The 27,349-nt window shown below is 36.9% G+C and overlaps 2 protein-coding genes across 3 annotated transcripts; both read right to left on the bottom strand.

The window, feature by feature from the left end:
* Positions 1-50: 50 nt before the first annotated feature.
* On the bottom strand, positions 51-8,973 carry tcp11l2 (t-complex 11, testis-specific-like 2). 2 transcript variants are annotated; one of them, XM_079399595.1, is made up of 10 exons: positions 8,856-8,973; positions 6,441-6,624; positions 5,853-5,985; positions 4,842-4,962; positions 4,532-4,755; positions 3,609-3,745; positions 2,979-3,166; positions 2,701-2,882; positions 2,399-2,571; positions 51-1,526 (listed from the first exon to the last, which is right to left on the bottom strand). In XM_079399595.1, the coding sequence occupies exons 2-10, from the start codon at positions 6,610-6,612 to the stop codon at positions 1,255-1,257; spliced, it is 1,602 nt and encodes a 533-aa protein (XP_079255721.1). In that variant the 5' UTR covers positions 6,613-6,624; positions 8,856-8,973; the 3' UTR covers positions 51-1,254. The 2 variants fall into 2 exon arrangements, with proteins under 2 accessions (XP_079255721.1, XP_079255722.1); XM_079399596.1 differs by having other exon boundaries at positions 6,441-6,621; positions 8,856-8,963.
* Positions 8,974-9,650: 677 nt separating this feature from the next.
* On the bottom strand, positions 9,651-27,347 carry pkp2 (plakophilin 2; the record flags this gene model as incomplete). Its single annotated transcript, XM_079399507.1, is given in 14 exon segments — positions 9,651-10,077; positions 15,000-15,087; positions 15,212-15,404; positions 15,501-15,654; positions 15,750-15,932; positions 16,882-17,046; positions 17,528-17,645; positions 18,590-18,767; positions 18,942-19,149; positions 21,843-21,981; positions 25,381-25,976; positions 26,305-26,378; positions 27,061-27,280; positions 27,282-27,347. Coding segments are annotated over 14 exon segments (2,451 nt in total). The 3' UTR covers positions 9,651-10,008.
* Positions 27,348-27,349: the final 2 nt, after the last annotated feature.

The following is a 27,349-nucleotide window of genomic DNA, read 5'->3' on the forward strand; positions in this document are numbered from 1 at the left end:
TATTATTTTTTTTTTTAAAGTAACGAACGAATATTGAAATGCTGTCAGATGAATGTAGAAACAGGGTTAAAATAAATATTAACTAGTTTTCACACTTTCTTTTATTATTATTTTTTTAGTGCTTGTTACACTACATATACTTTGTTCTTACATCTTGAAAACAAACAATACATATATTGCAAAATTGTTATATTGAAGGTATGTCATGTTGAAACAATGGCTTTCCACACAAAGATGTGATTCATTCACTTGTCACAACGGCAAAAATAGTCACCAGCTTGATCTATGCAGTTAGGTAATAGTTAAACTAAAACAATTAACATAACTGAACATAAGAGCACACACATTATATAAGGGAATATCCTTAATTTTCAAATACAACAGTAATAAAACAAACATGCCTGTAACCAAAGCACAATGATATACAAACAGCATACACAACTAACCCAAATGTTGATGTCTAAAGGATAAAAAAAATAATCATGCAGTCGTAACTGTATAAAATGACGCTACCAGGACCAAAAAAACCCAAATACAATTCCAATTATTTTAACAATTTTGTTCAATTTTATTTATATAATTAAATAATTTTCCCTCTTTATATAATTTCAAGTTTCTTCCATTTCAAATTATGCAGAATAAGAAATTCAGACCTTGTTTTTTTCCAAGTATAAACACAGTTAATATTTGTAATACAATACTTACAAAATAACGTGTAGCAAACACAAACTATAATTTCACTTTCTCCATGATGGATTTCAATATGCTCCAATAAACATTTTTTATGATCTAGAAAATGGGCATGGGAAACAACACGGGTATCTCTAAAGGCATATAACATGTTCTCAAGTGTCTGTAAATGATCTGTGTAAATACATTAGCCTATTTTGGCTAGGTCATTAACCACTGTGAATATAGAAAAGCTTCTGCCTTGCACCTAAACACAGTCAATATACTGTACGCAATGAATCCCTTTCTATTGCAGTAACACTGTCAAGTGAAAACCACATTTAGAGAGATGCTAAAAATATTACTTGGCAAGGAACATAGTTTCTTTGTAACATAAACAGCACCCCCCCCGCCCCCTCCCAAAATCCATCATTTCCCATTTTAAACACCATAGCACATTGTTGTTCTTCAGTCTTCTTCGTACTGCCGTGATTCCCTGAAATCAAGCATCAAATAATTCACTTGGAAACACATGAGTGAAATGTCTGGTGATGATAACGAATCAAGTAAGCGCTGCATCCTGGTTTATTTGGACTCCAGTGGGCTGCTGGGTGGCCCCTGTATGATCCTATTCTGCGGAGCTGGCGCTTGCATGTTAATGAAAAGTAGATTCTTCAGGATGCTCACGTAGAAAGGACCGTAAACCTTTTTGTTGAAGTTGACGAGGTTGGCAAAACTGACCCCAAGCCCCATGAGCTCTGGCTGAATCAGACCCAAGCCTGGCGGCACGAGAGGGGGCGTCCTGTGAGAGTTGGTAGAGGCGAGGACCACCCTAAAGTACTGCTGTAGCCTTCCCTCTGTGGGACAGAAAAGGCACATGAAAACATGATGCAGGCTTTAAGGCAATATTACGAGTTCAGCTCTGACGGCATTTGTTGCCATAACGTTGATTATCACAAAAATTAATTTCCACTTTCATTTAAACAAACAAAAAAAAAAGCATAAATGTGTTACAGCAAGGCAATGGGAACCGAAGTGAATGGGTCAATATATAAATGTAAAAATATCACTGTTTTAATAAAATGTGAACAATATGCTTGTTAATATATATAAAAAAGCTTGATTAACGTTATATGCAAATTTACAACTTAGTTACCATGAAAACAACATAAAATGTAAAAAATTCCAATTTACAATACTTAAATAATACACTGGTATAAGCTTCACATTTCTGCTTTTAAATCCTCCAAAATGTGGCTCCATTTATTTCCATTTTAAGATTAAAATAATTATTTAGGTAATATTACATTGCAAAAAGGGGGATTTTCTTACTTACAAGAAAAAAAAAATCAATGGGCTAAGGAAAATAAAAGTTTATTTGTTTTGAAAAATTAGTTTATTTTTCTTGCTACACTGGCAGATATTGGTCTTATTTTATCCATAAAAAACACTTAATTCTGATGCAGGTTTATTTTTCTTACTCCACTGGCAGATTTTTTTGTTTTAAGCAAAGTGATTATTATAATATATAATTTTCTATATTATAAACTATTATCCATTTTGCTTCTCACGTAAATGTTTCTTGTTTATTTTAAATATAAAATATCTAAAATATTTTAGGTGTTTGTTTAGATATTTGGACTGGTAAACGGGACAAAAAGAATAAGAAAATTATTTCTTGCAATGTCACAAGTGCTGTTGATTGGAACTCCTTTACATTTTTCCATACCAACAAGAGTGCGTATTGGGTTGTTTTCCTGGGTGATGTCACAAATCTGGCCCTTTAAAGTTTCCTGCAGTTCAGCTGGCAGAGCTGGGAAGTTTCTTTCAGCCAGAGACTTGTTGACCTCACAGCAGATCTGAGCACTGATGTTTCCAAGAGCTTCAGTGAGATTAAAGTTTCTGTAAGCCAAAAAAAGGAAAAAAAAAAGGCAAGATCTTTTAGATTGAGACATTCATTATTGCATGTATATAGAAGTATGTGTGTGATGTGTAGGGGAAGGGTAGGGGAAGGACGGGGATCGGACATACGCGCTATGCATGCCCTCCAGCAGCACTGCTGTCATCTTCTTAAGTCTCTCGACAAGAGCGGGCAGGCCTGACACGGCCCCTCCTATTGAGCTGTAGACTATCAGCAGTACAGACGCGACCGTTTGATAGAGCTGAAGAGACCGCTGCATCTCCTGCAACCTCACTTCATCCGTCATCACAGTCTGCAAGTGTTAGATCATAAATCACTCTCAAAGATGCATTTTGAATTTGATATCAATGCTCAGTATGATTGATAATAACTGTGTTAGTTCTCCAACCTCAGGTAATGGGCCCTTGCTCTCGTCCCAGGTGAGCAGTTTGATGTAGGCTGTATTTAGCACCAGCGTGGGGCCTGGTAAGGGTTTGCTGCTCTGCCCAGAATCTCTGTTCTTGTCTGCTGGTGCCATGACTTGAGTGGCCTCTTCTATTGAAGATCTGATCCACTCAGCTGTATGGTCCAAAGCACCTGGGTGAATTCAAATGAAGTTAAAGCTTGCCCAAGTGTGCAAAGGAGTCCAGATACTTTTGGGTGAACTATCCCTTTAAATTAAAATTCTGTCAGTATTTACTCATGTCGATCTAAACCTGTATGACTTAATTTATTCTGTGGAGATATTTTGAAAAATTTCTTAGTGTTTTTTTGTTTTTTTTGACCATTCAATGAAAGTTGATGGTGTCCAATTTTGTGGTGGACCCCATTGACTTTCACTGTACAGACATAAACAGTCAAAACATCTTCAAAGCATCTTTTGTGTCTCACAGAAAAAAGAAAGCCAAATGATTCTGGAATGACAAAAGGTTGATCAATAATGACAAAATGTTCTTTGTTGTGGTGAAAATGGCTGATCCTTTTTAAATGCAATCAGTTTATTTAAAATAATGTTCAATGATTTTATTTGTAGACTTACTGGGAGTTCTTTCCAGAATGCTCTGGAATTTGGCTCTCTCATACTCTACCGACTGCCTCTGAAGCTCTGGCCTGAGGCTCTGGATGGTAAAATTCACCATGTCCATTTTCATCAGGTCCAACACCCGGAAGATTTCCCTGTTATGACACAAGTCAGTTACTTTGCATCAGGTGAATCTTCACATAAAATATGGCTGTTAGTGAAGACAACACAATTACTGATTTGTGCCCCATATGCCCCTTAGTGACTATTAAAGCATTTTTATTATTAATTCACAACCCGTGCTTATGCACAAACATGTGTTCTTAACCTTTTTCTAATATATGCAGTTATATGCAGTTTAATTATAGTTAACTAAGACTAAAGCTAAAATTAAAACCATATAAATATGAAATTAAAAAAAGAAAACCATATTCATTAGTTGAAATACACTTCGACAGAGATATACTTTTAAAAAACTATATTTCAGCTTATGCAACATTTCTAATTTTAAGGTAGTTTAACTTGATGTTCTAAAATAACAGAAATAATTCAAATAAAACCTATATATACACCTGTATATAAACCCAAAACTACTAAAAATGACTAAAAACAAAATTGCTTTAAGTCTTAAGTCTTAAAACACAATTAAAATTAAAACAAATAAATCTCATTCAAAATATTAGCACAAACTATAATAGTATCTCAGATACTAAAATGACACGGCTTATGTGTGGTTTCAGTTGTTCCTACATTTTTTAGTACAAAAGTAATTAGTGATTCATGATTTGTTCTGGAAAACATACATACCTGTGCACACATTATGCACATATTATTTGAGAATGAGATGCACTATTTGTATGTTATTACACCAGCCAGTGAGCTCTGAAGTGAAATTGACCTAGTTCTACAAAGCTATACAAGAAGACACCTTAATATCATACTTGAACAGAGTCACTAAGTCTCCTGAGTTCTCCTTAAGCTTCTTGATTTCATCGTCTCGGACCGGTGCACAGAATTTGCCCATAGTATTGATGATGTACGACACAAGGCCCTGGATATCAATCGCATTGTTATCAGCCTGCTGGCGGATCAGGTCCATGTCCAGAACCTCCATGATCTGAGTACGCAAGCGATTGGCCCCAGGGTTCAGGAAGGACAGCAGGGTCTTTGATGATAAGACAAAAATGATTAAGAAGTCATTTGCCATCAGACTGCTTTTCATCACTGTATCAAAGTAAATGTGTAACTTACATCTCTGATCTCTTCCAGAAGTTTGATGGCGTAATCATAAACAGGAGGGTCATCATTCAGCTCGGTTTCAAGACAGTCCCAGAAGGCCTTGTGCACCATATCTTTAACTCTCTTCTCCAGGCTTTAAGGCAAAAAGGTTTAGATTTAATTGTTCTATATTGAATATTAAATTATATATATGTGACTCTGGACCACAAAACCAGTCATAAGGGTCAATTTTTCGAAATGGAGATTTGTGCATCTGAAAGCTGAATAAATAAGCTTTCGATTGATGTATGGTTTGTTAGGATAGGCCAATATTTGGCTAAAATTCAACTATTTGAAAATCTGGAATTTGAGGGTGCAATAAAAATCTAAATATTGAGAAAATCGCCTTTAATGTTTAGATTTAGATTTTGTCATTTGGCTGACGCTTTTATCCAAAGCGACTTACAATTGGGGAATACAAGAAGCGATTCATCTTGAAGAGGCAATCAGACAGAGGAAGTGCTCGTAACACCAAGTCTCAGTCATTGTTCAAATAAGTACAAGCTAGTAAGGGAGGGAGAGAAAGATAGAAGGAAAGATTAAGAACTTAAAAGTTGTCCAAATTAACTTCTTAGCAATGCATATTCATATTAAATTTCGATATATTTACAATAGGAAATTTACAAAAATCTTCATGGAACATGATCTTTACTTAATTTCTTAATGATTTTTGGCATAAAAGAAAAATGCATAATTTTGACCCATTCAATGTATTTTTGGCTATTCCTACAAATATACCCCAGCGACTAAAGACTGGTTTTGTGGTCCAGGGTCATACATACATAAATACATGTATGTATATATATTTCTAAATGCCTAATTGAATCCAAAATGCATCAACATATTGACTTTTGTATAATTGTGTGTATGTTCTCTTAACTATCACCCTTAACATTTCTATTATTATGAACAGTTACCACGCAAACAAAACATCAAGTGGGGCCTAGATCTGGAGATGGTAATTATATAACAACAGTTTAGTACCTATTTTGGGGTAGATCCGGAGGCTCGAGGTGGAAGTTCCGGTTGACAACGATCTCATGAGCCAGGCTCAGATTAGAGAGGTCCCGAGCCGAGGCCATGACCTCATCAAGTGTTAGGGTTTTTGGTGGGCTGCCTGAGGACACAGTGGCAATTCAGGTTAAAAGACCAGTAGACATTTATACAATAAAAACAACAACAACTTTTGGTTAATTGAAAAAACTAAACTAAAATATAAATGGTAAAACAAAAAAAATAAACATACTGCATTAAAATAAGTTGAAGTACAAAATCGCTAAAACTGAAATAAAAATAAAAGCTAAATAATCAATAAAAATATTCATTAAAACTAATGAAAAAGACAAAAGCACAAAATTACTAAAACTACAATTAAAATAAACTAAAAATATAAAAATAAAAGCTAATTCGAACTATTAATAAATATTACAATTGTATATAAATAATAGTATTAAATAGCATTAGTTTAGATAGTCTAACAGAATAAATGCTAAACTATTTCTGTGATGAATCTAATAAAAATAAATCTACACACATATTGTTTTGCCATTTGAATGTTAGTAGGACACCTACAAGAAGGAGAGTTGTGTTTGCTGGACGAATCGCTGGTGAAGCTCTGGCGAGAACAGTCCACATCGCTAGACGAGGTCAAACTGTCGCACCTTTCCGATGACTCTGTGTCACTGTTCTGGTCCTCGCTGGCCACCGTAGAGGTGGAGGTGGGACGTTCATCGTTCAGTGGCATCGTGAGGAGCTGCTGCAAATTAAGAAAAAGGGTACTGAGAAAGGTTTCGTGGCTAAAATGAAGGCTTTTTTGTGACAAACTTGAAGCTGATGCTTTTAGTGGAAGTGGGGCAATGACTTCTATGACGATAGGATAAAGTTAGAGCTGGCACAATTTCAGTGCTGGGAAATTCCACAAGGATATAAAGCTTCGTTGACATAACAAAGAAAAGTGACTTGCAAAGGCAAGGGAAAATAAATGGGCAACAAAAAGGCTCAGTGATATTCATGTGGCCCACAAAGAGACATTGTATTTTAAATGTGATTCAGACGTTGACCAGTGCTGTCTCTTGGGTAACAGATAAAGCCGGATAGCAGCGTGATCTTTAAAAGCAAACCTATCTCGTTACACTCCTTTGCCTTTATAGGCTTCACTGCACACATGTTTCCTAATGTAACAGAGTAACTGCTTGTCTTTTCAGGAAGTTGAGTCTGCATCAGTAACAAAGTCAACAATGACCTTCATTAATTAATAAAAATACATTCAGATACTAAGAAAGACATTAATGCTACCTATTATTCTTAATGCTCTGACAAAACTGCTTGTTTATTTAACTATCTTGTAATTACAGGTTTATCTATTGCTCATGTGCATTAATGTGGATTAACCTGTTACAATAGAAATACCAAATTTTTCTCCCAGTGCTACTGTAAAACAACAAGAATTTGAAATTGCATTGATTCTCTGTAAATTCTGTCATCATTTCCTCATGTCGTTCCAACGTTTCCTTACTTCTGTGGAACACAATCTCAGTCACCTTTTACTTTGATTGTATGGAAAAAATGATTTAAAGTCTCCTTTTGTGTTCCACTGAAGAAAAATTAAGTCGTTCTGGTTTGGAACAACATGAGGGTCAGAATTTTGTTGTTGATAACTAAAACTAATTCTAAAATGTTTTCTTTAAATAAAGCTGAAATTAAATAAGATATAAATATCAGATGAGAAACTCTTGAAAGGAGTCTTGAAAAAAAATAAAAAAACATGTTGACATCTTACAACTAAAACTAATGTAAATATACAGTAAAGTTAAATAAAAAATATAAAAAATAATAGAAAAGGCTAAAGCACAGGAAAACTACTAAAACTTAAACTAAAATGGAAACGGACAATTTGTATACATACTAAAACGTTTTAATAATAATATAATAACACGTTTCAGTATAAATAAATCATAAAAAAAAGAATATTTTTGGGTGAATCTTTTTTTTCTGCCCCTTTAAGATCATGTTGCTCCTTAATAATAAAGTCACTATAATTTGGTCAAACACACATTTGGTTTGATTTATTCTACATTATATTTAGTGTTAATATAATTTCTAAAACGATCATGTCGACTTCACTATGCATAATAGGACACTTATATGAACTGTATGCCTCAACTTGTTAAAAGTGCTGTAGTTTATAGCAATTAACACATACCAGTACTTCCCTGTATTTGGAGCCTGGTTACACAAGAAAGACCAATGATGTATCAACATGTTCAAGCTCTTCCGTTCTTGTTACTCTCAAAAGAGAGTATCTATTTTGAGCATGGGGGAAAACACTGCGATCTCCTCTCCTATTAGACCGGTTCTCGGTTATACATTAGTTCTCATGGTAAAACAGAAACCCATGCATATATGCACATCCTCAGTCAGCTTTAAATTAGCAGAGAGCGATGACAGCACCACTGGCACCGGTTGCAGCTCATGCTGCTCTGGGGCCTGGGCCTTAAAAGGAGGTGCTGTAACACACACACTGCGGTCAGCTGCTCTGCACACGTGACCTTATCTTCAGCACACAAACAAGGACAAAACACAAGCAAACTGTCAAAGCCGAAGAGCAGCCGAACTGGACTTTCCAGATCATGCAAACCCCAACCCATTTAAAGATTAGCAACGTGGAATCAGTAAACAGTCACTTTATGGTTTGTATGTGAAATAAATATTAATAAACAAGGCAGCGAGCGCGCGCCTGCGCATTTAATAAAGCGAACAACGCAAATACGAACGTGTTCGATTTAATTTTCCACTGTTTTATTATAAATGCTGTAGTAATGCATTTCATTCATTGAGTCAGTGATGTAAACATAACCATTGTCCAGCTCATAAAACTTGCAAAAAAATCATGTATATATATATATATATATATATATATATATATATATATATATATATATATATATATATATAAACTTTAAACGAATAAAACGATGTAACAGTTACCTGAGTCAAGTCCCCGAAAGTGAGGACTTGGCAAACAACAACCGAGTTTTTCCTCGATTTGCCGATGAAACGTATTAATACTCCTTCCTTAGTACACTAGGACTTTAAAGGGCTCTTTAAAATATCACTTGGCTTGCAGTGTTTTGTGAAACTGGGAGAATCTATTATTCTGCACCTATAGGGGTTTCTAGATTTTGTCTTTGGTATAAGAATTAAAGCTATTAAGAGAAATTAATATATACCTGTGGGAAAGAGACATTATAAACTTAAAATAAGCACGAGACGTTTGTTTAATAATAAAACAACAAAAGATGTCGACAATATCGCATGTACGGGACTGGGAGCACCCCCTAGTAACATAATGACACAATCCACCTCGCATGAGCTTCTTTGTTTACGGATGTGACGTAAAAGTACATTAAAATGCTTTGTGGACAAAGCGAACCACTGTACAAAGTAACAACGCATAAAACATTAGTAATTTACTGTCGACGAATGCATGTGTCAGTTTTATTCGAGTTCTGATTCGGTCGATAACGTAAAGCGAATTCGATCTATCGCTTAATCCCTCCCACAGAGGATTATGCTGATTTGTTATTATTCAAAAGACTTCAAATCACTTCCTGAACCTTTAGCGAGATTCTCAAATCATCACAATTATCAAAACATAACGCCAAATTCCTTTGAGGTTTTTTTTTTATTGGTGCTTTAACAAACCGTGTTTTTAACCGCTGAGAGCAGGCCGTTTTCAAACAGAACCGTGGTAACTAAACAAACAGACATTAACCCCTCAGTGACTGGAGAAATATGGTAGTTTATTTGAAAATAATAAAAAATAACTTATAGACATTGTTTTACTACACAAGGCTTGGAAGTGGCTTTACCCACTGCAAAATAAAAACAAATACACAATAAATAGCTTTGTTGATGAAAATGATTTTACTACATAAACAGACTAAAGGCAGTAAATAAAAATTGACATACATTACTATTATCATTTAATTAAAACACACAGAAAACTATGAAGTATTAAATTAAGACAAAGCACATATACAAACATGCACCATAGCCATGTTATTAGCACCATTTTTTAATATTTCCTAAAAAAGCAGGTTAAAAAGCCTAGTTCATTGCAGTAGATTTCTGGATCCCATTAATCACGAACTGAATTCACAGCTTTCACTGTCCTGTTGTTTATGAAGTCAGTTTTCCTGTAACCAGCCTGCCGTAGATTAAAGAAACAGATGACAAAAGTAAATATACATGCAGTGAAAGCAAAATTGGAAACATGTGAATTAATTATTGAACACTCTAGATCAGTCGTTCTCAACTAGGAGGCCACAAACTTCCAAGGAAGCCAAAGGATGACTTGAAATGATTTAAAATAAGACAAAACATGCTTTAAAATAATCTGAAACAACAAAAAATCTAGATATGTCTTAATTTAATACACTCCCTCATCCCTATGAAGAACGAGGGTTCCAATGGTCTTGAGAACTGAGATATATGAGTTACCCTAATTGTAAAAGTGTTATTTCCAGACCTGGGAAAGTCATGCAAATTAATACAATCATAAAACACCATATAAGTGTTCATTATATGTTTTCTTTTAAATTATATATAAGGTATACACACACACACACACACACACACACACAGTCACAAATCCGGTTTATGAACATCTGTTCATTCACCACAAGAGGTCGCTCTTCCATCATATTGACTCTCACACTGCAGACTGTTACACTTACACTGGACTTCAGTTCCCATAATCCATTGCACTCATTATACGCACTCAGCTGCAGCCAATCACACACCTTAAATAGCCATGGACTTCCTCATTCAGATCACTGAGTATTGTTTGCGCATATCGCTAAGTTAGTGATAGCAACTCTACGAAGCCTATTCCAGAGTCTAGTCTAGCCTTGTTCTTAGTCTGTTTACCTGTGTCTCGATTCTAGCCTGTTATCTCGCCTCATCTGTTCGCTGCCTGTCCTGAAGTTTGTAGCTGTTTTTGGAATTAACCGTTGTCTTGCAGTTTCGGACTCTGTTCGCACCTTGCCTGGACTATTGCTCCCGTTTTTGGACCTTCCCTCTCGTCAAGCCCTTTGGATACTGTTCGTTGATCAAAGACCCACACCTGTTTAGTGGACTGCTCTTGCGACTTGCCCTCTATATACTTGTTTGCCAGTTTTCGACCCAGCCTGTGTTTGACCACGTCTCTGTTTAATAAAAGCTCAGCATATGGATCCACACACCTCTTATCTCGTTGGCTTCGTTACAGAATACTCGGCCACGCAAGTATCCAGTGGCTTTTCAAGTGGACAATTGAAGGTATGAATATTGCAAGACTGTTGGTTCAGCGTTCACTGTGGGTGTCGCAGAGGAATGCAACACCGCACTCACACGTGTAACGGTGGCCACACTAGAGCACGCTCACAAAATGGCGGCGACAGCGGAGCTTGATCGCAAAATGGCGGACACAACAGCGCTACGTTATGTCACAGCTGCCAATCCTGAGTCAAGCCAATACACTGCTGATCTTCATGAATCAAGTTAAGTTACAGTTGATCGTCATGAGTCAAGTCAAGTTAGTTGATCTTCACGAGTCAAGTCATGTCTCAGCTGATTGTCACGAGTCTCGCCACGTCTCAACGGATCTTCCAGAGTCTCGTCACGTCTCCACTGATTTTCTAGTCTCTTCGCATCTCTGCTGATCTTCTAGAGTTTCTTCGCGTCTCCTCTGATCTTCTAGAGTCTTGACACGTCACCGCCGATTATCCAGAGTCACGTCACGTCACCGCTGATCATCCAGAGTCACGTCACGTCATAGCTGACCATCCAGAGTCACGTTACGTCCTGTCTGTCACACCCAGATCTAACAAGATCAGTCCTTCGGTATCCCAGTCTGGTAGCCAATGTGAGGGATGCACCGCTGGTGTCTGTGCAGCTGGTATCCCCAAACCCACTTACTCTAGCCCTCCTGTCTCTGAACTAATTCCCCTGTCTGTAGCGCTTCCCACAATGAGGATTGCTTTATGGTGTATTTGGGCTGCATACACCACCACTCAAACTCTAAAAACAGCAGCGCCCACTATGATGTTTCCAGAGGGGGTGGCTGATGCTGCAGAACCTCCTGAGGTAGTGGCACTCGCTGCTGTGTTCCCCGAGGTGACGCCTGCTGCAGTTTCTCCAGAGGTGGCGGCTGATGCTGCAGAACCTCCTGAAACGGCAGTACTCTTTACAGTTCCTTGCATGGTGGTGGCGCCCAGTAATGCCTGTCATGTCATGGTCGAAGGTACCATTGCTGAACTCTCTGCATTTGTTGAAACTCCTGATGGTACTGCTGTAGAATCTATAGGGGTGCCGATATCCGCTGCAGGACCTCCAGAGGTGTCAGTGGTATCCACTTATCAGCTCTCTGCCAATCCTGTCACGGCCATGGAGGCCGTCCGTGAGCTCGCTGCCTGTCCCGTCACGGCCACGGAGGCCAATAATGAACCTTCCTTTGCTCATGTCACGGCCTATGAACTGTTGTCCTGTCCTAAATCAGCCGAGGTCTGTCGGTTTGGTTATGAACTCTCGTCCTGTCCTGAGCTGGCCATGGAGGCCAATTATGAACCATTGTCCTGTCCTGATCCAGGCGAAGAGGCTGCCTTTGAAGTATTAGTCCCATCAGTTACAACCAAGGAGGTTATTGGTGAACTTCCTGACCGTTGTGTTGCGCCTATAGGGGCAATTCGTGAATCTTCATACCTGTCTGTCACAGCCATGGAAGCTGTAAATGAACTTTCGGTAAACCTTGTTAACCCTGTCATGACCCCAGAGACCACAAACAAATTTCTTGTATGCCCTGGTCACCATATTATGGCCAAAGAGGTCACCCATGAGTTCCAGTTAATGAGTTAAATTTTGAATTGTCTGCCTGTCCAGTTTTGATCAGGGAGTTTGCTTAAGGACTGTCTGCCCGCTCAGTTGCCACCAGGGAAAATATTGATGGACTTCCTATGTTCACTGCCTCGGTCCTTGAGTCTGTACATGTTCTCTCTGCTTCTTGTGTCTCAATTTTCCCTAAGTCCCAGTCTCTACCAGGGGCTTCTGCTCCATCTGCTTTGCCGTGGTGGTCTCTTGTTCTGTCTGCTCCGCCGTGGTGGTCGATTGCTCAGATGTGGTGGTCTTCTGCTCTGGTCTGGTGGTCTTCTGCTCTGCTGTGGAGATCTTCTGCTCTGCCCAGGTGGGCTCCAGTCCCGTACATTCTGCCCTGGTGGGCTCCTGTTCCATCTGCTCCGCCCTGGTGGGCCCCTGCTCTGTCGGCCCTGTCCTGGCCTCTGGCATCGCACTGGCTCCCTGTTCTGTCAGTTTCATTCTGGTTTTCTGCTCCGCCTTGGTCCTCTGTCCTGCCGGCTCTGCCTCAGTCCCCAGTCTCTCCACTTCTACATGGACCTGGCCCTCCGTCACTCCCCCTGTTCCACCTCCGCTCCACCACCCTCCTGGATTTTATTAAGATAGATATCAGATCACTGAGTATTGTTTGCGCATATCGTTAAGCTAGTGATAGCAACGCTACGGAGCCTATTCCAGAGTCTAGTCTAGCCTTCTTCTTAGTCTGTTTACCCGTGTCTCGATTGTAGCCTGTTATCTCATCTCATCTGTTCGCTGCCTGTTCTGAAATTTGTAGCTGTTTTTGGAATTACCCGTTGTCTTGCTGTTTTGGATCTTCCCTCTCGTCAAGCCCTCTGGATACTGTTCGTCGATCAAAGACCCACACCTGTTTACTGGACTCTTGTGACTTGCCCTCTATATACCTGTTTGCCAGTTTTCGACCCTGCCTGTGTTTTACCACGTCTCTGTTTAATAAAAGCTCAGCATATGGATCCACACACCTCTTATCTCGTCGGCTTTGTTACACACACACACACACACACACACACACACATATACAGTGGTGTGAAAAAGTGTTGGCCCCCTTTCTGATTTTTTTTTTTTTTCATGTTTGTCACACTTTAATGTTTCAGATCATCAAACAAATTTAAATATTAATCAAAGATAACACAAGTAAACACAACATGCAGTTTTTGAATATAGTTTTTTATTATGAAGGGAAAACAAAATCCAAACCGACATGACCCTGTGGGAAAAAGTGCTTGCCCCCTAAACCTAATAACTGGTTGGGCCACCCTTAGCAGTAACAACTGCAATCAAGCGTTTGTGATAACTTGCAATGAGTCTGTTACAGCTCTGTGGAGGAATTTTGGCCCACTCATCTTGGCAGAATTGTTGTAATTCAAACACTTTTTCACACAGGGCCATGTGGGTTTGGATTTTGTTTTCCCTTCATAAAAAAAACCCTTCATTAAAAAACTGCATGTTATGTTTACTTGTGTTATCTTTGATTAATATTTAATTTGTTTGATGATCTGAAACTCTCCTGAAGCTCTCCTGTAGCTCAAATAGTAGAGCATGGCACTAGCAACGCCAAGGTCATGGGTTCGATTCCCAGGGAAAGCAAGAGCTGATAAAAATGTAGAAACTGTAACTTGAATGCAATGTAAGTCGCTTTGGATAAAAGCGTCTGCTAAATGCATAAATGTAAATGAAACATTAAAGCGTGACAAACATGCAATAAAATAAAAAATCAGGAAGGGGGCCAACACTTTTTCACACCACTGTACATATACATATACGTTTTTAAAAATATATCAATTAAAAATATTGTGTTTACATGTTTTCTAACATTAGTAACTCTTTGCATCTTTCTGTCCATTTCTCACATAACTGTTGGCCTTTTTTTTATAGATGTGAGAGAGAGGGAGTGAGGCATAAATGATGAGGACAAGGTGAAGCAGAATAATGAGATGAGAAAATGATGTGAAATGACACAAATTTGCTTCACTGCATTAGTGCCACAAATCGATGTACATGTACACTAACTACTACATTTTGTTCATTAATTTTGTCATGCCTTCCAGTAGTTAACTGTATTAATTTCTTCATTCTAAACATTGTTAATATATTGAGTAGCTGCCCTTAACTGAGCTTCTTCTTTGACTATTGATTAAAATGTACTGCTTGTTTATTTATTTGTTATTAATAGTAAGTAATAACCCTTTATTACTTCATTACTGTAGGATGCAAACATTTCACCTTTTTGAAACTGCTATGCAGCTCTGAATGCCTCCATAGGGTATGAAGGAAAATACAAGCCGCCTGGCCCGCACGTGTGGGACCAAACCTAGATTTAGTTGAGAATTAAAACTATGAATTAAATAAGTCACATACAGTAAATGACTTTTATTGTGAGTTTTATTATACATCTCATTTCTGAAAGTCTGGTTTTCTTGAAAATGAAACCGTACCCGTTGTCTTTAGTGCTGATGCTGATGATCTTGGGTAACACTCCTTGGTTTATGATGGCACAGGTGTTTGATACAGATGCGTGGCTCAGATTGATGAGAATGTGACAGATCGTCACAGTGACCTCTATAGGCTGCTCAACGCTTTGGTCAGAGTTTGGCAGGATGGCAACCAGCTCCGGTAACACCTGTTTAACTGTAGAGATGTTCATAAACTATTTGTTTATTCACCCTTATGCCTGACACAGCCATGTGCTGTTACTGTGCATATTGTTATATAACGGCAGCTCACCAATATCTGCATGCAGTTCTCGGTAACGAGAGATGTTTTTAAGCAGTGACACAGATATTCTGAGCTCTTCCTTCTTTCCTTCTTGCAGCATCTTCTTCACCTGAGATAGGCCTCCCTCTTTTTGCACAATGAAGTGTGCGATGGCTTGGGATGTCTAATGGAGATAAAAGACATTAATATAAGCCTGAATGTGATTTGAAGTCAGTGCTGCTTATAGTTATTTCATTGAGATTCATTTCTAGATCATACCTCTCCAGAGCAAGCTGTGAGGTTCTGCAGCGCTCCAATGGATGCCTCCTTTGTGTGCTGGTTTGTGCTGACAGCAATGAGAGAGAGATACATGCGGATGGTGATGGCACTCCAGAGCCACTCAACACCCTGAGGGCTGCCGTTCTCCTCGAGTAAGGGATAGTCTTCATCCGCTTCCTGAGCCTGAGGTGATTCACAACATATGATGCCACATACGAGATCAATTTGTGTTTGACGCCACTACATTTGCATTAGAAATTTTGGTCAGTCACACATTTTCATTACATCAATCATTTTAGTTTGAATTTGAAAGACAATATATTTCAAAAGACTTCAAAGGAATAGTTCACCCAAAAATGAAAAATTGCTTAAAATTCATTCACTGTCATCCAAGATGAGTTTGTTTCGTCATTGGTACAGATTTGTAGAAATTTAGCATTACATAACTTACTCATCAATGGATCCATTCCAGTGAATGGGTGCCGTCAAAATGTGAGTAAAAACAACTGATAAAGACATCACAAATCCACAAGTAATTCACCCGACTTCAGTCCATTGATAAATTACTTGTGAAGCGTAAAGCTGCTTGATTGTGACAAACAAATCCATCATTAAGATGTTTTTACCGTTCCTTCCAGCTAAAAGTCCTCTATCCATAATGTTTTATAGTCATCTCGTCTTAATCAGGAGAGAAATATGCACAGATCAAGCACATTTATAAGCTAAAACAGTCTTAGACATATGTATGTATTTTGCACAACAGATAAGATGGACGCTTTCACTGGAGGAAGTGTTATTATGGATTATGGACTCAAAAAATGATGGATTTGATTCTTTCAAACAAGCAGATTTCACTTCATGAGACCCTTATTGATGGACTGGAGTAGTGTGAATTATTATTGTAATGTTTTTCTTATGAACTGTTTGGACTCTCATTCTTACGGCATCTATTCATTACAGAGGATCCATTGGTGAACAATTAATGTTGAATTTCTCCAAATCCATTGGTGATGCATTGCTAAACTTCTCCAAATCTGTTCTGATGAAGAAACAAACTCATCTACCTCTGAGTTGGCCTGAGGGTAAATACAATTCAACAAACTCTTCATCTAGTCTACAGTGTGACACTAACCTCCTCAGAGTTTTTGGTACTGTTGAGGAGGAAACAGCCAGGGTTGCTAGTTTCTGTAAAGTGATTTTGTTTGGGCTGTTGTACCACTGGGGAATCCACACGAGGCAACTCACAATCAAATCGATAAGAAAGATTGTGCAGGACGCACACACAGTTTTCTGTGGCCTGGAAAGTAAGAATTAATAATTAAATGATTATAAATTGTTCACCAGTTGGAATAACCACTCCGGATTATATTTGACAATATAATATTACGCAAAACATAATATCTGGCTTTCTCCTTACTACCACAAGGAGGCTGAGAGGCATAGTTTCTTATCACCCAATAGGTAACGTTGACGTAAATTTGGACGGTCACGTTTGTGCATTCATCTGTGTCACAAAGTTGCGAGCATTCAGAATGATTTATTTTAGAATGATTTTAGTTTGAATATTTTTATTATTTCCCCAATGGGGAGGACATTTTGTGTTATGAAATCTAAACATTTGCATAGAACAGGAACATCAAGGTCTTTTATCTTTTATCTAAGATCAAGGAAAATTTGATACCTTGTGATATGACTCCTTTAATTATTATATAGACACAAATGAAAGACTTACTGTTGCTGTTGATAAAGATGGGGATTTAATGTGAGTAGCTCTTTACCTTATCATCAGGTTTGTAGTCTGCAATGCTGCCACGGATATAATAGATGATGCACTCAACGAGACCCTCACAGTCTCGCATGGCTTTACGTCCATCTGGACCAGCTGAACTCAAATTTCTAAAAAACAAACAAACAAACAAAAAAGTATTATTTAATAACACCTTTTATGTAGAAATGCAATGGAAAGTGCAACATTCTAAATAAATAAGTCAATATAAAGATGTCTGCTCCGTTATGCCAACAAAGTATCACCAAATGTTTTAAAATAAAAAATACAGAAAAACAGTAAATATGATTATAATTGAAAATAACTTATGTTCTGTTTTAATTGTCCTATGATGACATTACACCAGTCTTCAGTGTCATGTGATCCTTCAGAAAAGTGCCCCCTGTACCACAAAACCAGTGATAAGTAGCACGGATATATTTGTAGCAATAGCCAACAATACATTGTATGGGTCAAAATTATCAATTTTTCTTTTATGCCAAACATTCTTAGAATATTAGGTAAAGATCATGTTCCTTGAAGATATTTTGCAAATTTCCTACCGTAAATATATCAAAACTTAATTTTTGATTAGTAATATGCATTGCTAAGGACTTAATTTGGACAACTTCAAAGACGATTTTCTCAATATTTAGATTTTTTTGCATCCACAGATTCCAGATTTTCAAATAGTTGTATCTCAGCCAAATACTGTCCTATCTTAACAAAAGCTTATTTATTCAGCTTTCAGATGATGTATAAATTTCAATTTCACAAAATTGGCCCTTATGACTGGTTTTGTGGTCCAGGGTCACAAATCATTCTGATATGCTGATTTGGTGATCTTTTAGAAATCTTTTGTAATATTATAACTGTGTTTAATGTTGCCTTACTGAATACAAGTATTAATTTCTTTCAAAAAACAAAATCTTGCTGTCCCCAAATGTTTGAACAGTAGTGTATATTAGAATAATGTATATGTATAACTTTGGAAGTTGTAGCACTAAGAATGGCCTGGCTTGTCAAATCTGCTTCATTTAAAACCTGTTGTATTTTCTCTTTAAGTTGGTAAGACCTCAAGCAGCCAGTAGCGTTGTAGAAAATGTCAGGGTCAGCAAGGAGCTCCAACTTGGGGTCTTCCCCTTCAGAAATGCCTGAGCAGGGCACCAGCACACTATCTGTGAGAGGTTGGGCCGCATCTCTAGCGAGTTGCTCTTTCAAGAGGTCATGAGAAGACAGATTCCACAGCAGCCCTGGAGAGAGAATAACATGTGCAAGATTAGTGGGAGGATAGAGGTCAGACGTTCAAGAGCTGGATGTTTTCTTATGGCGTGAGTTTTAGCTGGATCATCTAAAGTGGAGCCAAGTTTGATTGCGTAATGAAATATATATGGCGCAAAGCTTAAATACTCTAATGGATCCTTTACCAGTGAGCTGCCTTCGGGTCTCGATGTCCCGGTTCTTTTTGAGCAGTCTCAGGATCACTGGAAGCCCCTCACAGTCTTTGACTTCCATTTTGTTCTCATTGTTTTCGAAAACAATATTTCGGAGTGCGCTGACAGCAGCCTGTTGGAGCTCCTCGCTCTCACACTGCATGATCCCCAGCAGCTTTGGGATGCCTTGAAGATAAAGTACCTGAACAGATGGAACACGCAAAAAAAGAAACCTCAATTTAAATAGTTTTAAACAAATTCTACAATTTTGTATTCCACAATGGTCTTGGACCAATTTTTTTTCTCTCTGACCTTTAGAATTAAACAGCCTGTTTTTGCTACTTTACCTTTACCTTAATATAATAGTGTTTAAATGTTTGTGGTCACTAGGATTTTTTTATGTTTTTGAATGAAATCTTTTATGCTCACGAAAGCTGCATGTGTTTGATCAAAAATACAGTAAAAACTGTAATATTATGAATCATTATTACAATAACTCTGTTTTAATACATTTTAATTAGTGCTGTCAAACTATTAATCGCAATTAATAACATCCAAAAGTTTTTGTTTACATGATATATGTCTGTGTACTGTCTATTATGTATATATAAATACACGCACATGCATGTATTTAAGAAAAATATGTTATGTTTATATATTAAATATATTTATAATATAAATATGAATATAAATATACACATGTAAATACATGTATATATTTTCAAAATATATGTGTCACACATTGGATGGAGAGGCACATGAGGGTGAGCATATTAAGAGCTTCTTTATTAAACAAACTGAAGGCAACGTCAAAAGGTAAGTGTAATAACTCAGAGTTCAATGAAGCTCAATAAACTGAGGAAGTAACAGTCCTTGTTTTTCCCTTTTAGGAGAATCAACTGGAGGAAGACATCCACGGAGCCACAGGGATCCAACAGGCAAGTGACGAGACAGACGAAGAGCTTGCAACCTCGAGACTAGACAATGAGCGTATGAATGGAGTGTTGTCTTATAGGGAGCATGATTGGCAGCAACAGGTGAGGAGGATTCCCTGACAGAGGTCAGGTGTGAGTGATTTAAGACGGAGCGCAGGTGAGTGGCAAGAGGGATGCTGGGAAATGAAGTGCAGCTTGACTGGCGTCCGTGACAATATGCTGTATGTGTGTGTGTATTTATTTATACATAATAAATATACACAGTACACACACATATATCATGTAAACAAAAACTTTAATTTTGGATGCGATTAATCGTGATTAATGTTTGACAGCACTAATTAATATGTAATTTATTTCTTCAATTTAGCAGCCATTGATCCTTTAAAAATAATAAGAAGAAGTGTTTCTTGACCAAATTAGCATATTAGAACTGATTTCTGAAGAATTATGTGACAATGAACAATGTTGAAAACACTTGTTTTTATGGAAACATATTTGTGACCATGGACCACAAAACCAGTATGAAGTCTGAAAGCTGAATAAATAAGTTTTCCATTGTTGTATGGTTTGTTAGGATTGGACAATATTTGGCTGAGATACAACTATTTGAAAATCTGGAACCTGTGGATGCAAAAAAATCTAAATATTGAGAAAATTGCCTTTAAAGTTGTCCAAATGAAGTTCTTTGCAGTGCATATTACTCTTTAATGAATATAAAGTTTAAATAGAGATCTAAATCTAAATAAAATATAACTATTTTGTGGCATTTAAATGTATATACTGTCACATTTGAATAATCTATCCTAGCTGATGAAAAAAATACTTTGAAAAATCTTACTGACCCAAACCTTTTGAACGATAGTGTATGTAATTGGCCTTTTATGTTTGGTTAACCTCTGCATACCAGTTCACAGCGTCTTTCATAAGGACTGGCAAGGTGGCCGAGCACTGAATCACTGTTGTTATGTAAGCATGGGAGGCCGTGTGTGCATGTGCTAACAATTGTAATGTCACAACCACGATCATTCAGAATAAATTGCAGGTTAGTTTTAACAAATGATATGGGTGGACTAGAGAGGTAGCTTTGTGATTATTAACATTACAGTTCATCTACATACAGTAGTACATATAACTAGTTTCATAAAAGAAAAGGAAATCAAATTATATATGTCAGGTTTCATAAATTGTAACACTGTGCCTCCCTAAAAACCTTTTTTTTTTTTTTGGCTAATGTACGTATAGCTCTGTTTATTGACAAATGAGATTTCATTAATTTGTAATTGCATGATATTGGATATTATATCGTGCATGCTGATTTCCCCTCTTTTTATTATATATTTAGATACCTTTGCTGTCATATAACTTTAACACACTAATAATTAAAAATATATTTATTCAGATATATTATTATATTATTTAATCAGACACAGTTTTAATGTTGGCTACTCTTGGGTTCAAAGTAAACGCAGGAAATTTCCTTGGAGCTTTCTATGTTCAAATGCCTTTGCTCAAGGATTCAGTGTTGATAGTTCAAGAATTGCCAAGCTCGTATCTTAAACCACTAGACCACCCCACCTCTTTTTAATATGAATTGTGCTTTGAATGATTTTTGTTTTTTGCGAAGTTTAAGAACTAAAATGAACAGCAGAAACGTAACCCGAAAGTCAATGAAACACTGTTGCCAAATGTTGTCGTCCTAATCACTTACTGTCTGACTGCACTGTAAACATGTAAACCACACTAAATACTTTCCTCTTACTTTCTTCCACACCCATTTTTCACTTAAATTAAGTGAGTGCCACCTTTCCATGTCGTACTATGACTCATCGTTTCGTTTTGCCTGAGGTGTTTATCAGCGCAACCATTGAGGCTAGACTGTGAAGACTGTGTGAGACATATGATAATTTTTGGGTGGATCATACAAGCATATGTCATTTTAGAGTAAAGTATCACTTACCTTTTTCTTGGCATCTGGACTGTTAAAGCACTGGTTCTGTATAAAGTTAGCTGCGGTGATTTGTACTTCCATGTTATCTTGTGCAAGCAGATTTACAGCCTCTTTTAGTGTCATCTCTAGTTCAGCTTGTCTGCCCTTCCTTTAACACACAGACATACAATAGAAATACAGCATAGTTCATTCCATCTAAAAATGACAAGTTATATGTATTTATCTATGATTTATTTATTAATTATAATAAGTAATTTAATTATATATACCTACATTATTAATCTGCACATTTTTAATGTATAATATAATCAATGCATTCACCATGACCAGACCTATATATTGTTGGTTTTTTTCTTAAATTGTGGGTACAATGTTTATAAACTGCATTTTTTCTCTATCTGATGTGAGCATAAGTATTGGAACAGTTCCCTCACAGGTCTTTCTAAGTGATCAGCTGTGTCCTGTTGCACATGCAGGGAATGTGTCGTATCAGTTATATCCATTACTTCTGTATTCTGAATCCTGCATTCGATGATGACACACACAAACCAGGATGAAGATGAGGGAGCTGACTTTGAGAGAAAAGCAAGCAATTTGGATGCTAAAAGGGCATGGAGAAATCAAGAGTTTGGAAACCACCAGCGACACCAGCAACCAACAACGACCTGATCGGCTGAGAAAACAACAGTAGTTGATGACAGTCAAATCATAAAAGCTGTGAAAATGAACCCTAAAAGACGTGTCTGTAAAATCACCAACAACGTCCAGAAAGCTGGGGTGATGCTCTGACAATCTACTGTCCTCAGGAGACTTTGACACAGAATTACAGATGCTACACAGCAAGATGCAAACCTCTGACCAGCACCAAAAGTAGAAAGGCAAGATTAGAGTTTGCAAAAAAGCACAAAGGTGAGCCAGAAGAGTTTTGGAACTGTGTTTTTGGACCGATGAGACAAAGATGAACCTTTCTCTAAGTGATGGGAAAGCAATGTGGAGAAAAAACGGGAACTGCAAATGATCCCAAGCATACATCCTCATCTGTAAAGCATGGTGGAGGTGGTGTCATGGCATGGGCATGCATGGCTGCCTCTGGAACAGGCCCTCTCAACTTTACTGATGACTTAATGTATGATGACAGCAGCAGAATGAATTTGGAAGGGTACAAAACCATCTTGCCTACCAATATTCAAGAAAATGCCACCAGATTCATTGGGAAGTGCTTCATATTGCGTCAGGAGTACAATGACCCAAAACACCCTGCCAGTTCAGTCAATGAATTTATAAGGGCAAAGAAATGGAAAGTCTTAGATTGCCCAAGTCAATCTCCAGATTTAAATCCGATTGAACATGAATTTCACCAGCTGAAGAGGAGAGTAAAGACAGAAACTCCCCAAAACAAGCAACAATTGGGATTGGCTGCATTAAAGGCTGGGAAAAGTATTTCAAAGGATGAGACCAAGAGTCTGGTGATGTCTATGGGTCACAGACTCACTGCTGTGATTGTGCGCAAGGGATCTGCAACTAAATAATAGCTTTTAATCTTTTATATCTGCCTTATGTTCAACTGTCCCAATACTTATGCTCACATCAATGAGTGGGATGAACTCTAAAAGTGCTGTTCTTTTTATTTGGTAAAACATGTATGTGTTGAAATGGCTAATAATAAAATGTGACATTCTGTAGTTTTGTCTCATATTCATCTTTTAATCATATTTGCAAATGTCTTGACTCCACAGCCAACAGAGCAATTTTGGCTTTACTGTTCCAATATTTATGGAGGGGACTGTATGTGTATATAAACTACGTGCATGCAATGTCGTGGTCAGTTAAGTCATGATGTTACCAAAAAGGCCATTATAGCTTCCTTAAAACTGTGCGTGCATGTAATATATTTTATATAGTGCTGTCAAATGATTAATCGCATCCAAAATAAAAGTTTTTGTTTACATAATATATGAGTGTGTACTGTGTATATTTATTAACACATGCATGTATATATTTAAGAAAAATATGTTATGTTTATATATAAAATATGTTTATATATAATATAAAATATAATATATATAAATGTATATACATGTAAATATTTTTTAAATATATACTGTATGTGTGTGTATTTATATATACATAATAAATAAACACTGAACACACACATATATTATGTACACAAAAACTTATTTTGGATGCGATTAATCATTTGACAGCACTAATTTTATATGAGTAACATTTAAGAACATATCTCTGAAATGGTTTTCAAAACTGTCCTGGAGCACTGTCTCACTCATCTAACACACCCGATTCAACGTGCCAGCTCATTAATAGAGACTGTATGACCTGAAGTGTGTCAGAAAGGGTAAAAAGAGTTGAGTATGATGCGTGTCAGATCCGCGTCACATTCAGCAGCGGCAGCTCTTGAAGAAATAACAGGCAAAAACAACCTAATAACCCAGCTGCTGTGATGTCTATTAATCAAATAACAAAGAAAAAAATAACTTTTATAGCTTTAAGGATCTGTATATTTCTGCTAAAGGGCACAGGTAAATATGGCATTTATTATAATGGGTTTATGTGAAGATTGTTTTAAGTTCACTTAAATTAGAAGTTATTTTTTAAAAGTCTAATAAATGTTCAAATTGATATCGCACAATTATACTGTAATGTTGAATGGCTATAGTCAATAGGTAAATATTGGGGGGGGCAATTTTATTGAGAAATCAGTATTGGTATCAGTGATACTGGCCTTCAGTCATAAAAAAAAAAAGATTCCATTAAACAAATATTAAAAAATATATTGTCTTTATGTTGTTTGCACATTAATTTGAATGTGAAATGATTGCAATATAAATGTATATTTAAAAACTTTAATGTTAGGTGGGTTTAATCGCGATTAATTTCAGAAAAATGTGTGATTAATTAGTTAATTTTTTTAATCAATTGACAGCACTATTATATCTATATCTATATCTATATAAAACCATCACGCCAGTTTTATGTATATTACAATGCTAATTTAATGTATTATTAAATTTAACAAAGTTTTATTTAAATTTTATATTATATTACATTTATATAATTATAAAATGTAATACAATAAGTTTATTTACACTGATATATATATATATATATATATATATATATATATATATATATATTTATATATATATATATATATATATATAAAATGTGTATTAATAATTAATACTTTAAGACTACAAAGTGCCAGGTAAAATATGACTAAAATAGACTCATTACTAATCAAAAATTAAGTTTTGATATATTTATGGTAAGAAATTGACAAAATATCTTCATGGAACATGATCTTTACTTAATATCCTAATGATTTTTGGCATAAAAGAAAAATCTATCATTTTGACCCATACAATGTATTTTTTGGCTATTGCTACAAATATACCCCAGTGACTTAAGACTGGTTTTGTGCTCCAGGGTCACATATTAAAATAACAAAAAATGCTCAAAATAACACTCTCAAACAATATTGGTATTTAACTGTGATTAAACAGGTAAAATTGATAAACTACTGACTTACTTTGCCGACGCTGTCATTGCATGTTGTTTGACCTCCAGCTTTTCTATCCTCCTCAAACTCCCTGAGTGCTCCTCCATGCTGATCAGTGAGCCAGGCTGGGAGGGTCGTCTTCCTGCAACAAACTCCAGGCTCGGCTTCCGTATGCGGCTCTGCCAGGACACGTTCTCTGATTGTTCTTGAGCACCAAAACCCCCCTCTCTCAGCTTGCAGAGTGTCCTCTGAAGGGTGTGCTTCTCTAACTCCATCCTGTTTCTCTCTGCAGAAGCATTGTGTGGGGTGTTTGGTAAAAACACGTTATCTGTATCATCTATGTCATTGTTCTCATATACAGGTTTACTGGGGAGCTGTGTGACAGCCGACAGGCCTGCGAACTTCGGGTTTCGCAGAACCTCAGAGTGGGCATAACGTAAAGTTTGTTTGTTCATATGGAAACGGTTGACCGTAGGGGCCAAGGGGAGAGTGAGAGAACTGGACCCCCAGCATAAAGGCGGCCTTCCATAGCCTCTGTGAATTCGAAGTGGCTCTGTACTTGACCGCTGAGATCGGTCAGCCATCCGTGAAAACCTTGTGGCTTCATGATTGATGGTGAATGTCCGCTGCAAAGTATAGTGCATGTCATTATCTCAAGTGAATCAAGTTAGTGATATTAACGGATTAGTTCACCCAAAAAGGTATGGAAATAAACGTATACTTTGGTCCATTTCTGACACGAACTCATCAAACAGTTTCAGAAGATGTAGATTCATACGATAAATCATAAATCATGCAATATTTTTTTTGTTGCTACTTTTAAGGTGGTTTTTGTCATTTTTTGGAACTGGAAAGCTCTGTTACCATTCACTTTCATTGTATGGTAACAGCATTTTTATTTTTGGGTGAACAATCCCTATAAAAACACATTTATCCCGCTGGAATTGTCCTTACCTTCAGATGCAGACTTCCAAACAATGAACTACTTGAAATATGACAGCTGGACAGACTGTTTGAGAGAGATGACTCTGCAACGCCCAAAACACACACAATTGGACTGCATACAATACAACACAATTTAAAACATATTCCTCATGATCACTTACCAGTCCTACTAAACACGTCTGAATGAGTGAGTTATGACAAACTAAGGTAGTGTTCACCTTTCTCAATTAACAAAACGGAACCAAATGTGTTTATTTGCAATATTATTACAGTTATTATATTATTACATAGTTATTACATTATATTAATATATATTTTTTATTTATACCTATAAATATACATATATATTGTTATAGCTGTATTTGAACTTAAGCTATTATTTGAAGTTCCTTGAAGTACTATGTAGCCTAAATATTACAAGAATACAAGTCATATAATCAGTCAGTACCATGGTGGTATACATCAAAATCCCTTTGATATCACACTGATACCATGGTAGAACCAAAGTAATTTTTGTAAAGAATATAAAAGAAAATAAAGGAATGAATAAATATAATTTTACACAGAAATAAAATATAAAATAAAATAACCAAAGGATAGAGTTAAGAACAAAGGACCATTGAAAGCTGACCATTAATATTTGACTGACATCTCGTATTTTTTTCCAAAAATGTAAAAATGTATACACCTGTATTCTTTTCCAAACCAAAACACTGCTTCTTTTGACATATTTGCTTTTATTTCATGCAGTTTCATTCCACGTACCTGGCGGTTTTGGTTTGTTTCTTTTTCGTGAGAGAGTGAGCTGCACTTGTTGCTGTAGTCGGTTCAGCCGGTGTGTGTCCGCGAGAGCGAGTTTGTCCTCCTGCGGTAAAGCTAAAGAAGAGTCCTCCGACGAGAGAAAAGCGCCGTGAACCGGCAACACGGAGCGCATGAAGTCTGCCTCCTCCGCCATCGGGACTGGTGCAGATGAAGCGTCAGGTGTTTGAGTCTCTGTTGGGCGTGTAGCAGCGCTTGGCTTGTCCTTTGTGTTCAGGGTGTGGTTTACACATGC

This window comes from Barbus barbus (genome assembly GCF_936440315.1).
Source record: "Barbus barbus genome assembly, chromosome: 39".
In the NCBI taxonomy this organism is placed as follows: Eukaryota; Metazoa; Chordata; class Actinopteri; order Cypriniformes; family Cyprinidae; genus Barbus; species Barbus barbus.

What these genes read in the sequence shown, in the direction of transcription:
- tcp11l2 (XM_079399595.1), bottom strand. Translation starts at nt 6,612, where the DNA reads ATGCCACTGAACGATGAACGTCCCACCTCCACCTCTACGGTGGCCAGC. An exon ending in GCAAGGGCCCATTACCTGAG is followed by an intron (nt 2,883 to 2,978) that starts GTTGGAGAACTA and finishes TAACACTTGCAG; the next exon opens with ACTGTGATGACGGATGAAGT. An exon ending in CCCAATACGCACTCTTGTTG is followed by an intron (nt 1,527 to 2,398) that starts GTATGGAAAAAT and finishes TCTGTCCCACAG; the next exon opens with AGGGAAGGCTACAGCAGTAC.